At 40.6% G+C, this 14,185-nt stretch overlaps 1 protein-coding gene across 2 annotated transcripts in view; it reads left to right on the top strand.

The window, feature by feature from the left end:
* The window catches only part of PRDM5 (PR/SET domain 5), a 690,485-nt gene that overhangs the window by 149,792 nt on the left and 526,508 nt on the right, over positions 1-14,185 (top strand). For both annotated transcript variants that reach the window (XM_069242565.1, XM_069242566.1), the window contains exons 4-6: positions 623-803; positions 6,765-6,939; positions 11,395-11,487. In XM_069242565.1, the coding sequence (XP_069098666.1) occupies positions 623-803; positions 6,765-6,939; positions 11,395-11,487 (449 nt within the window). The remainder of the gene's footprint in view (positions 1-622; positions 804-6,764; positions 6,940-11,394; positions 11,488-14,185) is intronic.

A 14,185-nucleotide genomic window follows, 5' to 3' on the forward strand; every position in this document is an offset into this window, starting at 1 on the left:
TGTTCCACTCAGCCAGTCATCCATCCATCGTTCCATCTATCCATCCATCCAGACATCCACAGGGAACATAATTGTGGCCCATTAACAAGTTAACTAGAGCAACTGCACTAATAAACACTGGTCACAGATATATTACCATAGTGCAAAGGTCAAGTTTGCATTTGTTTTACACACACACACACACACATACATACCCACACACATACACACACACCCTCACATACACACACAGATGCTATTAATCCATTACAAACTTAGAAAGAATAGTTTTACATTAAGAAAATCAGCATGTCGAACGTTTTTAAGCCTCTTCAGATTGTTTTGGCTCCGTGTTGCAGAGGGGTAGAGATTCTGTTATTAGCAGGCTTTTCAACCTAGGAGAGGGCAATGCATGCAGAGGAGTCAAAAGCATGCCTTCCTGTCAGAGTTATATTAATTATTTGCTATCAGCAGATAGGAATATGCAGTGAATCAAAAACGTTCTAACTCTCCAAACATGTAAGAAATACACCTCACTCTCTTTGTAACTAAAACTCGTAGGTATTTGGTTTCATTTTTCCTAAAAACTAAAAATATCCAAATGTCCTATTTGGTTTCTGAATGTACATTTTTTTTAATACAGGAAGGAGAAAATATTTTCTATTTAGCTGTTGAAGACATAGAAACCGACACAGAGTTGCTGATTGGCTACCTTGACAGTGACATGGAAGAAGGCAACGAGGAAGAAGATGAAGTTGTGCATGTTGTAATTAGCAAGGAAGATGAAGACAATTCAGACGAAGTCCCACAAGTTGTTGACAAAGGTATGCAGCACACATTTTTCACTACTGAAAAACTGCATTTTTTTATTGAGGAGCGAAGATCTTAGTGAGCGGCAGACATCACCCAATCACACCATCATACAATAGAAAAGAGAACTGTTAAGATAATTATGAAATAGCATTATAATGAAGTAAAGTGAATGATCGGCATGTACAATCAAATTAACAATTATACAGTATAAATGATATTTTCAATACTTATAGATAAATGTTGCCGAACTATTCTCAAAGAATTACTCTTTCTTCCATTGTTCAAGATCTATTGTTGGTTTCAATGTCATAACACAGGTGCCCTTATTTCAGTCTCTACCTTGGAAAAGGTGAGTTTAGAAATAATAATAGAAAGAAATGTAAAATGTTCACATTTCTAGGTTATTTTATTCTGCTTGCAATGTCAATGATTTAAATTGAATTTGATAAATATTAGACACAGATTAGAATAAAGATCCAGATGTAGCAAAGGTTTTTACCCATTCTGTGTCTATGGGAAAAAGTGTTCGTACATATGGCCCAAAGTATTTTGTATATGTGTAATAAGTACATGTGTTTGAGGAAGAATGTCATTATCGGTTCGTTTGTCTTTCTTTCGGGTGTGAAAGTTATAGATGTTGTTCTAGTAATTTTTAGCTCATAGTAGACATCGCAGTTCATTTAGACACTGGCAGGCAGGCTACAAAGCTGCAGGTTGGCCCATAGCCCGCCTCTTCTTGTCCTGAAGTGCCCTTCAGTCCTATATACAGATCCCTACCAGGTTTGAAGTAGGATTTTCAACAAACATGCCCCTTTTACATAGGAGCATGCTCAGCCACAAGTGCTCAGTGGCCAGTGCTACTTCACGGTTGCCATTTTGTCCCTTTTGCAAAAATGAGTTCTCAAAGTAAAGCTTTCTTTTGGAAAACCATTAGATCAATGTCCCTGACCCGGTCGGAGAGTGTCAAGTTTCTCCTGTCTTGGGACACCAAGGAAATGAAAAAGCAATCTCAGGAGCCCTGTCCTCAATAGAGATGCCCTAGCTGGAGGTCCTGCAGCAGCAGGCATGCTGAAAGTGGATTCCTAATGTTAGAGACAGAAACTAAGTTTTTCACCTACTGGTCCATCAACTTTAAAAACCTCACCCTAACACAGTGGTTCCCAACCTGTGGGCCGGGGACCCCTGGGGGTCCGCAAAGCCTCCTCAGGGGGTCCTCGACTGCTTAAAAAATGTAATAATATTAGGTCCCAGCTATCAGTAATGACTCAGTGGGGGTCCCCAGGTTCCAAAAATGATTCAGTGGGGGTCCCCGGGCACCAGTATTGATAAAATAGGGGTCCACAGAAGTCAAAAGGTTGGGAACCACTGCCCTAACAAATTTGTGCACAGTTTTCCGGTTTCACCAGCAGGCGGCGGCATTTCACATCATCTTTGTTTATTCCCTGCATCCAAAAGTTCTACAGGTGATCTGGCAGTTTAGAAATGTTTTCACCAGTGTAGCACAGGGATGCCTGCCCCAAATGATAGCAAGGAAAACAAAAGCTGCTGCCCGCTGCACCTCATAGTTCCTATTATTAACTGCTAGAAATCCTGACTTCCCACAAGCTGAAAAAAGAGAAGTATAGCACTCTTTGTAAACCGACATGCCAAGGTATGTGTCTATTTATTATTGTTAACTAGATAAAAATAACTAGCCTTGCTTCAAACAAACAGTGTGGATATTCCAGGCATATTTAGACAGACTGATAGCATTGCACTTTTAGTGCCAGATCAATAAAAAAACTAGTACAACTGAGTCCGGATCACAGACTCAGGCTGTTTATAGTAAGAAGATTGAGGGTTTCTTCAATAACTCCCTTAGTAAAGAAGCAGTTTAATGTCACCTTAGAAATGTGTTGCTCCAAAGAAAATAGAGCACCCATTAGTTATTTCTTTTTCAGTTGCTTAAGAAGAAATGACTTTAAAATAGTCTCATTTTGAGTTGCAGTTTGTAGCTTACTTAAATATTTTGTCTTTGTTCAAGGATGTAAGTTTGCAGAATGTATTATTCATACCATTTTCTCCCAATTTCCCTCTCACTTCATCTGTCTCTACTATACATCATCACTCTATCTCCTTTTTATTCTAGATTTCTCTCCCTTTTTTCTTGTGCTCATCTGTCCTTTCTCATTCTCTATCTTTTTTGCAGTCTATGAGTCTCTCTTTCTCCCTCTTGGCCTCTCTTCCTCTCTCTGTTACGTCCCTTCTTTCTATCCTAGTTTGTTTTTTACATTCTTTCCTTTGTTTTTCTATCTATCTATCTATCTATCTATCTATCTTTTGCGCTACAAAGTTATTAGAATACATGTTCACTAGGCTAGGTGGTCACACATGGGTTTTTATTTTTTTTAATTTATTTTGTATAATGCACACTGCGTAACTGAATTGCTGGTGTGCTTCAGGGTGCTCTCAGTGGAGTGATTCCTGATGAGAGGATTTGAAAGAGAAGGAATCTGTTGATTTAGATTACGACAATTTTGGATTTATTTCTGAGTTTATGGAGATTGCTGTCCTTCAGACATGCAGTGGTTGATTTTCATACACGCTTCACAACCACTGAGAAATGTCTGTTTCTATAGGTCTTACAGTTCGTTCTAGGGACTTGATCAGAGATTATTTAGCAGATGTGTCTATTGGAGAGTTTAGCTCTTGATTTTGTCTCCTAGGTTTATTAGTGATGACGCTCCTAGGCCTTTCTAAGTATTTAAAAATGAGGCATTTCGAAACTGACTATGTTTTTCCCTGCAGCCAAAGAAGGGTTGTTGCATGTTTTGATTTGAGTTTTACGCTTTGACCAGTTTGAAGATTAGGCATACTGCAGCATGATGTGATGTATAAAACTGTTAGTTTATAGGAAGGTCAGGGCTCCAACTACAGCATGATGGTGTTTGGGAATGATGTATGGAAGAGTTCTTTTGAGAAATGTTATTTGCTAAATAGAGGATGTAACTACTGCACTAATCTGGGATTTTAAGGTGAGGTCATGGTCCCAGAGGGTGCCAAGAATTCTGACCTGGATTTTATTAATGTTGGTGTTATCAAGGGAGGTCAGAGGTGGTATAGATGGAATCATTTATTCTAAGACGTGGGTTGGTAATCGAACTTGGATTTCCACCTTGGTGACATTATATTTCAGGGTTTTTCACTAACCTAAGTTTGAGTTGCATTAAAGCATTGAGAAATGTGATAATTGGTTTCCACCCCGTGATACGGATGTATATTTGCTTATCAAAAGCTTGGGAGTTAAATAGCTGGTTTTCAGATCTTAGCCGGTCCTTAAGAAATTTGACATGTGTGGTGTAGAGTAAGGGAAATAAGGGTTAGCCTTACTCCTGCCCCCAAGTCACTGGGTAAGGCAGGATGAGAATTTGCCTGGTCTGACCTCAGTTGACCAGACATCTAGAAATTATTTAAACCTTTTTAGGGACGTGGAAGTGATAAGTGATGAGTTCCGCATGAACCCCATAGACATGTGCTGCAGCCTTTTGGAGTCTTACACAAAAACAAATCTTCCCCAGTAATGCACCACTTGTTCGTGGAATCAAAGGGCCTGATTTTGAGTTTGGTGGACAGGGCATCCATTGCAAATGTGATGGATTGCCTTGTGCACTAAACTCTTGTTCCGCCCGCCTCATTTAGAGATGGGAGGACCCTCATCTTTTCATTGAAGGAGACTCTGGTGAACACTCCTAGGGAATAGGGGCCAGTAGTTTATTGTTTTTCAGAAACAAACTCCCACTTTGAGAGCTTGCTTCTGAAAAACACAAAATATTTAAATGTTTGATAGACTGCTGCCAAAACCAGCAGTGGTCACCCACCAAACATTTTGTATCTTGAAAGAAACAACCATGATCGGGGTTTCTTTCAAAGTAAAGGATGACCGCTCAAACTGAGGTCATCTCTAAATTTGATGGATAGAGTGTCATTATGATGGAAGACATAATGCCCTTCCCCATCCCGATGGGAATTACTTTATCCATGGTATTCAAAATCAGGCCCTTACACTCTTTCCCACATGTCAGGCTTTGTATACCATCACCATTTATAGCCAGTTAACAAGATGCTGTCTCTGCAATGCTGTATCATAAATTTGCAACTGTGCTTCTGAAGTTCATGTCTTGTATAAAGAATGTAATCATTTGAACATTCATGAGGGGAAACCTGAAAAAGGGACCACAGACTACATCTTACAAAACAAGGGCCAGCCCAACAGCCTGGGACCAGGGCAACAAATATCTAGACAAAAAGTAGTGGGCCCTATGGGAGAAGTGTTAACTTCAACTCCGGTGGCAAACAACCAAAACCATCACTTAGTTGATTATTTGTTTGCCAAAGGAGTTGAGGCTTACACTTCCCCCATAAGGACCAATAGTTTTTCTACACAAACTATGACTGGCAGAAATGGTATTCCCACAAAATTTGACAAAAAAGGCAGCAGCTGGGAAAAATACCCCAATGATCATAGCAGTGGTGCACATGATTGTACCTGTCCTGTACATAAAGCAGTGAGAGAAGTCTGCAGAAAAGTAGTTGTATTTGGCCTTGTTATACTCATACCTACCTTTTGCATATAGCAATTCCCCAGATAAGGAGATATTTTGTAGAACATTTAAGTAGATTATCTGAAACAAAGGTTTACAGCAAATTCAATGTTACACCTTATTGCTTGTAGGACAAATGTATTTGTAGCAGAATGCACACATTTCCTATGGAAGAAGCTGCAAAATGTGTTTGGAGTATTTATTAGGCAAGTGAAGCCTTTGTATAAAATGCAATTGAAATCGAATGCTTTGCCTTTGAGATGCTGTTAACAGACTGTTATCTATCAGGGAGAGCAACCTAGGAATAACATCAAGAAATAGCCAGATTACGTCGTAAAGAGCTTGTCTAAGAACAACCAGCAGCCTATGGTGACCTAAATCATTGACCCAATATCTTCCTAGTTACCATTCTATGATCATGGCCTCTGTGAGTTTTTTCACAGCTCTACTCTCAGAAAGTACATACACCTATCTCACGTCCGGTCACCTTATCCACCACATACCTACATATACCAACAACATTGACACCTAACTACAGTGTGTCATTGTATAACTCCCTGTTAAATGCCCTCACCACCACCTGCTGTTGACTAAGGTAACTGCTTACAAAAACTCACTCAAACCCCCACTTATGGACAATCTCACCACAACTTCTCATCTACCATACCCCGTACCAATTAGCCAATGCAGCTCCTACCACTACCTCACCCCTACTACCCCACAATCTACTCACATAATCACATAATCACCATTCACGTCCAGACACCCTTCTCATTATTTTTCGTAGCGTGAAAATGTACTAACTTACACCACACATCACCCACACTCCCTTCATAACTTATGCTATACTAAATTCTACACATGCACTACCACTCATAATTCAGGCCAGTACATGCACCTTCACCACTAGTTATGCTCAAAGTCTCACATGACCAGATGACCCTTTCATACTGATCCACCTCCACTCATATCATACATCATATGCTGGCACCCTCACATCATCATAATGAATAGTCACCAGCTTTTCACCATACAAACACAATGATAACATTTGGCTTTCTGAATGCTTGCTTCATGTTCTGTAGTTCTATTTAGGGAAATGTATAGTTATTTAATAATTACAAATTGATATTGTAACACAATTATGCGGTTACATTCAGTATCATAATTAGTAGCATTGATTATTAAAACTATTCCATCTCATAATATTCCTATATTTTGAATTCTTTAGAAATTGATAATGCATTTATCATTTTGTCGACTGTTAATTTATAACTACATTTTACAAAAAAATCAGTTTCAGCTACAATTGTTTCTTCTGAAAATTGTATTATTATTTGTTTGCCAGCAGGACAGTAAAATAGTTGATACATTTGTGATATTTGTTCACAGAATATCCTAGCTTTAAAGAGGACCATGCATGTTTGCACTGTGAGTCAAATTTCCCAAGCGAAGAGATTCTTGCTGAACACCTGCAGGCACTGCACCGAAAACCCCGGGAGGAAAAGGAGTTCAAGTGCCGGAATTGTGAAAAGAAGTTCCCAGTAAAACAAGCCCTACAAAGACAGTGCGTACTAGTAAAGTTGCTTTTTGGTATTAAATTATTTAATTTATTTCACTTATGTAGATTAAAGGCCTGATTACGACCTTGGTGGATGGGATACTCTGTCACAAATGTGACGGATATCCCATCCACCATATTACAAGTTACATTACATCCTATGGAACTTGTAAAACGGTCAGTGGGATATCTGCCACGTTTGTGATGAAGTATCCCATCCGCCATTAGACCCTAAGCGTTTGAAAAAAATGAATAACGTACATTTGGTTTATTGGCTACTCACTTTGTCAGTTGACAGTTACAGTTCACATTCTGTCATTAGAATCAGGACTGTGTTACATTGGAGCTAATAATGTAAAATGTACACCCAGTCTGCTGATATTTGCCTTCCTGATGGTTAGGACACAATATTTATGTCAGAAGATACTTTGTCCATGATATTCTGGCAAACAATCTTGTTAGTACCATGTTACGAGAACATCCACTAATGAGTGCTTTTCTTACTCTTTATTTTGTGTGAATATCTTTATTGAGAATACAGACACCTTATACAAGGGCTGGGTACAGTGTAGGAGCATGGCTGTATTTGCTGACAACGCATCATGTGTACTGAATCTCCATCCAAAATATGGTTGGCAGAATTCTGGTTAGTACAGAAATGCCATCAAGTCTCAGGGTATCTTTGCTAGAAGACTATATTGGCAAAACTGATTGCTTTTAACACTAAGGGCACCATTCTCAGCCCGTTAAATTATGCCATCAGTTTTGATTTGCTAATAAAATCCAAATACCCAGAGATATGTGAAAACTGCAAACTTGTCCCAAAATTACCTTACTCAAACAAAATACTGGAAATTGAGGCGACTAGGCAATTTCACATGTATGTGAAGAGAAAAGATGTTAATGTTCCCTGGTTAGGATTCTGACTGACAGAATGAGATAAACTCACGTTGGTTGGTATTATAGAAGGTATCCTCATCACTTTTGTTGAAGGCAATCAATACATACTGAATAGGATACAGTTATCATATTTTCATCTAAAGTTGAATGAGGGGATGGGGATGTGAGGAACATCTTTAGTTTGGGTATAATCCTATCTCCATACAACAGCCAAAAATAAGAACCATATAAGTGTAGTCCATTAGCTGTGATGTCTTGTGTGGTGTACCGCATGAATCTGATCTTTCCATCTGCTCAACATTTATAGTCACCCGTTAGCGCAAGCAGTCATGTACCACAACCTTAATTTCCAGATGTGTTCAGACAACAATCAGCTCTATATTTGCCTACAAAATGGACGCCTTTCAGGAAAGAATAAAAAAGCCTTTTCACTCTATAACACACTGCAGGAAGCACAATGAGCTATTTTTAAATGGCTGCAAATGACAATGGTACAAGTGGGTCATACACCATACCTTTTGATAGGCCCTCACATTTGGAGTTTGTCCCATTACCTGCCCAAAGTTGAAAAGCATTCAAATCATCATCACTGCAAATGTTTGGTGGCTGTCTGAGGCAGAATAACCATGTGGGATCCTAGGCAAGTTCTGATGACTCTGCCATTAAAGCTCGTAAACTCAGACATTAGATACAGTTCCTCATCCTGCAACTATTGGATTTATTCTTGTTTAACATCCAACTATTGTTGTGCTTAAGTTTGGAAAGGAAAACATATCTGGTTACCTTGAGTTCAGATGCCATGAAAAAATAATGTTTTGTTTGAATTTCCATAGTTCTCTTAGAACGTTTGCTACTTTCACCTTAACGTCATGATATGCTAGGATGTGAACCGTATTACCTTCTTCATAACATCACAGCCTTGGCTCTTATCAGTTCTTGGAGTCTTCCCTGCTCCCTTTTTTGCATCTGAGGCGTAAGAGAAGCACATGCAGAAGAGTATCTATCATGTTATTGGAAACACTGAATTAATTACCGTCCATCTGTTCTCTGATTTTCAGATTCTTTTTGAAGTGAAAGAATTGTATCTTGCTTTCATAGATAATTTTTCATGTATGTGATGAATAAGGAATGTGGCCATTAGGTTAAAGCATTTGAGTGAATGGATTGAGCTAAATTTGGACAAGCCACTCAGATGTCTTTCACTTTCCATGATGTATTGTTCCTTAATATTCTTTGGACAGTGAAAGTGACTATAAACTGAAACTTCTGGGCAACTCTCTAGATGTCAGCATTTGTGTGAGATTTACTCACTTGGCTTCTATTTCATTTCCTTGACACAGAGCAGTTGCTACATAGATCCTCTCACATTTTGTTCTGTGTAATGGACAGCTCTTGAGTGCTCTCCTGGTAATGTTTAGTTTGTATTTGGCTTAAATTATATTTATGTAATAGCACCAGTACTGATATGAGAATAAATAGAAATAGAAATTATTTCGAAAATCAACTCCCAAATGCATTAATTTGTTTAACTAGACCTGAACATCACTCATCAAACAGATGAGTTTTTCAAGGGCAAGAATGATTGTACTGTCCTTCCAAACCTCACACCAACCTTAATGAATATCATTGTTGATGATGTGGTGGGTTTATCACAACATATTCTACAACTGCCTTATGAAAATACTCATCATCAGACTGCAGTTGATAGAGCACGAGATGAGCATCAGAGCCTCAACCGAAACTCACTGAGCAACTGCAGCTACTGGAGCACAAACTTCCCTTCCGTAAAGCCTTGAAGGCCTGGCTGTTCTGCGACTAATTCCCTCACAGCTACTGATGACTTACTGTATCTGTTGCAGCACTGGGAGGCCTCTGGGTATCCAAGTGCTATATGAACCCACCTGAAGAGAATACAATGTAACATGACATCTGCCTAAAATATCCACCCTTGACTTTCAGTATGGACCAGGTTTACATTCCTGGTCTGCATTGGCCTGTTTTTCTAACTGAAGAAACAATGTGTCTTTCTTTCTCTAACCTGGGCCAGCCATCCCAACCGATTACCTCCAAAGTGATCTCAGTCTTACAAGTTATCCTTTTGCTGTATGTTTTCATTAGTTGCTCCTTACCAACTGTTCTGTCCAGTATCTTTCAAATGCTTTATTTCTCCCATATCTTAAAATATATCTTTGGGCCACTGTGTTCCTAATACAGGAAGCACAATAACCATAATAGTTGAAAACTTGTAATTTGAGGTATTCATCAGCACTTGTTAAATACTTTTCACCGGAGTAATGCTAGTTAATAGGTGTGGTGGTAAAATTCACCCACCCCTTTTCCATACAAAAGAATAACTGTACTACCTTATTTTTGTGGTTCCAAAATTCTGCATTTCACAAAACTGCAAAAGAGCAATTTACTATGTAGAGATCCCATTTTAAGAGTCATAAAAGCTCCAACTCGGAAAACGGGCTCTAAGAGCCATACTGAATCACAATTTGGAAGGGGCATGAAAGGGGTGTTCCTTCCAAATTGAAATTCAGTACTGAACATACCATTAGTTTACAACCAGAATTCCGGTAGCAAACCATTATTCAGTTATCAACTACTCAAGGGATATACTATGATTTGTTGGATAGATATTTGGCTATCTCATATCCTATATGAAGGAGATATGTTTGCACTGTAAGAATGTCAAATGTATTGTCTGTATGAGTAACTACACTAATAAAGATTAGGTAGCCGATACTATTGTGATACATGTTTTTTACTACCAGAACACATTTTAAAATTGCAAAAGACTGAGAAAGAAACAGAAAGGTCCTAAATGTGTGCCTGCAGACTACTTTAGAAAGTGCTTGTGATTTTAGATTAATCATCATGTATTCCATCGAGATACATGATAATACTTCTTTCATGTTAAAGTTATTAGACTGCTTCACTGGGATGGGTCTTACTTGTTCCTCAAAATCATAAGAAATGGAATGATGCTGATACATTCTCTCCTGTTAAAAACATTCTGATGGGGTTGTACAGAGGTGAGTCCCGGGACCTTAATGTTCAGTATCTACAGGGGCGTCTTAGCCTATTATATTCAATCCCGGGGTGTTAATTTCCACCTCCTTTTAGTTAGTAATATGTAAGCTCCAGGAAGAGCATAATCATTGCAGGTCAATTTGCTCTGCCAGTCTTTGTATGACTGTACTAGTTGTTAGCCATCAAGGAGGTGTGTGCAGTGTATGCTGCTGGTGTCAGGTATTATATAGTATTGGACATTGAATTGTACGGCCGTTTTAAGCAATAGAAAACGTTTATCAGGTGTATTTAATATACCTCTTTAAAGACATGTCCTGGACTGATTATCTTTCAGTTATTTTCATGCCTATCAATATATATGACTTTGGGATACTGACATTAAAGTATGTGAATAATTTGGAAGGGTGGCTAAAGAAAGAACACCTCTAATTAAATTAAGCTGTTACTCTTGGAATCTGTAAAGCTTTGATATTTCAACAATTTTGAATCTGATGCTTGTGTTTCCTTTTCAATTCTCTTCTGTAGTGCACTTCACTGCCCAGAGAACATCAGTCCAGGAGATTCCTCAAGGAGTTACCAATGTCCTGTTTGCAGTACATCCTTCAGCTCAGAGTCCAGGTACTGTGTTTGATTTACTGGCCCACTTCTATTTTCCTTTAACCTCTGTATTGTGTACCCTGTTTATGTGATATTAATACCTGAAGAAAGAAACACATCTTTTTATGACACATTCTATTGCTTTTATTAGTTAAGCATTGAGCTCAAGCCACATGAACCACAATATAAACAGTGAGCAATGCAAGCAGGTTGCTGAAAGTTACACATAGAGGCATCAAAGACAGGTATCACAGCTGTGAAGCAGATGCACAAATCACCATAACAATTGAGAATAGCATCAACAGTCAGACTTCTCGATTCACACCCCCTAGATTCAGTCCAATTTCTGTGGAATGCCCCTCACATTATACACCAGTTTTTCAAGAGCAGCACAGGAATCCATGCCACAAATCCACTCTTGTATGGATGGGGTCTACTCATTCATCCATTGTCTGACCAGAACTCTTTTGGCTACCATATATGCTGTCATAAAGAGTGCTCGGATAGCCCTGGACTCCCCCACAGAGTCCATTAACCCCAATTTTGGGATCACGTTCTAGTGGGATACCCAGTACCTGACCCATGTGTCTAACAATCAATGCCCAATATGCCTGTGCCTTTGGGCACGTCCTGATAGTGTGATAAAAGGTACCCGGTGGGACCTACAGCACAGTCAAACAGGGTTGGGGGCCCTTCCCATGTTCCAGAGGCGTTCGGGAGAGTATTGGATCCTGTGAAATTATTTGGATAGGTCTAGGCAGAATCACATCGACATCCCTGATGTCCTAGGAGCCATCATCGCCTCCACCCAGTCGTGATCATCTAGGGTCCCTACATCTTCCTCCCACCTGGACACCTGTGCTCTCAAGGGGTCGAGTGCATTCATGACCAGGAATTTGTAAAGCTCGGATATCCCACCCCTGCCTAGAACGTCAGTCCCCAGCTTGCATTTATGTGAGTTGTATTCAGGAAGCACTGTAAGCCTGTCTTTATAGAGCTCCAAGGCATGCCTCAACTGCAGGTAGCAGTAGAACTGGAAGGGGTGAAGAGTGAAGAAAGAAGTCATCTGCCGAGCCCTGAAAGGAGTACATATGGCTGTCCCTCCATACATCACCCCACTTGGAGATGTCGATGAGATTCCATAGACCAAATCTGTCCAGTTTTGCAGTCTCAGCTAACCAGGACCCGTGCCATAAGTGGGTGGCTCCTGTAAGGGGGCAATGGCACCCCATATTTCGGATCACCAAATGCCAGCAGCTATTAGCGACCTCGGTTACCGGTGGTAGTGAGCGTGAGAATCCCCAACTGTTCAATACAGAAAGTAGACCTTGGGGCCGAAAGAGTGCAAGTTCCAGTCTGTGGGCTTGGTCACTCCTGTGTGCCTGGGACCAGTCATCTATGGTAACAAGCTGCAAGGCCCGTAGTTTAAGCGAATATCTGCCCAGCCAGGCCCAGCCTAGCTTCATGGGGGAGCAGGAACATTTCACTGAAAAACTAGGATTGTTTCACATAGGTATAGTGCTGTAATACACATAGGATGCGAGGGAGAGCCACCATCTTAAAGTGTGCCCTCTGCCTGCAATTGACAGCACCAGCCTGGACCACTCTGACATATCTTGCCGCATTTGGGCCACTAAGGGGAGAACATTGAGGTCCCAGTATTGTGGTTGTGTTAAGGCGACGAGCATACCAAGACAATAAAAGCAACTGCCCGCTATCTTTAGGTGTGGTTCCGCTCAGTCAACCAACACCTCTCCATGGATGGGTACCAAAGTAAATTTGGACCAGTTGACCCTTAGGCCTGAGGCCTTACCATAAATGTCTAAGATCTTCATAAGCCTCGGGAGGGTGTGGTGGGCCTCCTGTATGAAAAGGAGTATGTCACATATCACAAGACTCTGTCCTCCTATCCGTCTCCCATTCAAAGCCACTGACCCTGGCATCTATTCAAATTAGCTCCACCAGGGGTTCCATTACTAAGGTGAATAACAAGGATGAAAGGGAACATTCCTGACTGGAGACCCTCTCATCTGGAAAACAGGTGGAGAGGGCTCTGTTAACTCAGACCTGGGCCCAAAGCCCAGTATTGAGTATCTAGCCACCTGCAAAAGTGGGGACCAAACCCCATCTTGTGGAGCACCGCAAAGAGACAGGGCCAGTGCACAATATCAAATGCCTGCTCAATGTCTAAGAGTTGTAGTGTGGCATCACCTATCAGCTCACCTGATATGGCCAAGGCCACATGGAGCTACCGCAGGCAATGGCATGTGCCCCTCCGCGGCATGAAGCCATTTTAGTCTGCATGTAAAATTGAGCGGACCACAGCCACAAGGTGGGTGGCCACATTCTTAGCCAGGATCTCTACTTCCAAGTTGTCTAGTTGATGAGGGATATTGGTCAGTAAGACCCACTGTCCTCAGGTGGCTTGTCAGGTTTCAAAATGACAGTATCCCTCCTCAGGTACTGCAGGAGTGTACGGCTGAAGAGTGCCCCCTCATAGAGCTCCAAAAGGTGGGGTATAAACAGAGGACCGAACAGTTTATACAATTCAAGCGGGAACCTGGGCTTTACCTGAGGGCATGGCAAATATTGCCTTCTGAATTGCCTCAGTGGTGAGTGGGTCATCAAGAGATCTGGACTATGAGGTCAATAGCTTTCTGACAGGAATGTTGTGGATAAGGGGCTGTTCTAGTTCCGCGGGGGAGGAGGTGGTTTCCGG

This window comes from Pleurodeles waltl, chromosome 1_2 (genome assembly GCF_031143425.1).
Source record: "Pleurodeles waltl isolate 20211129_DDA chromosome 1_2, aPleWal1.hap1.20221129, whole genome shotgun sequence".
Classification (NCBI taxonomy): domain Eukaryota; kingdom Metazoa; phylum Chordata; class Amphibia; order Caudata; family Salamandridae; genus Pleurodeles; species Pleurodeles waltl.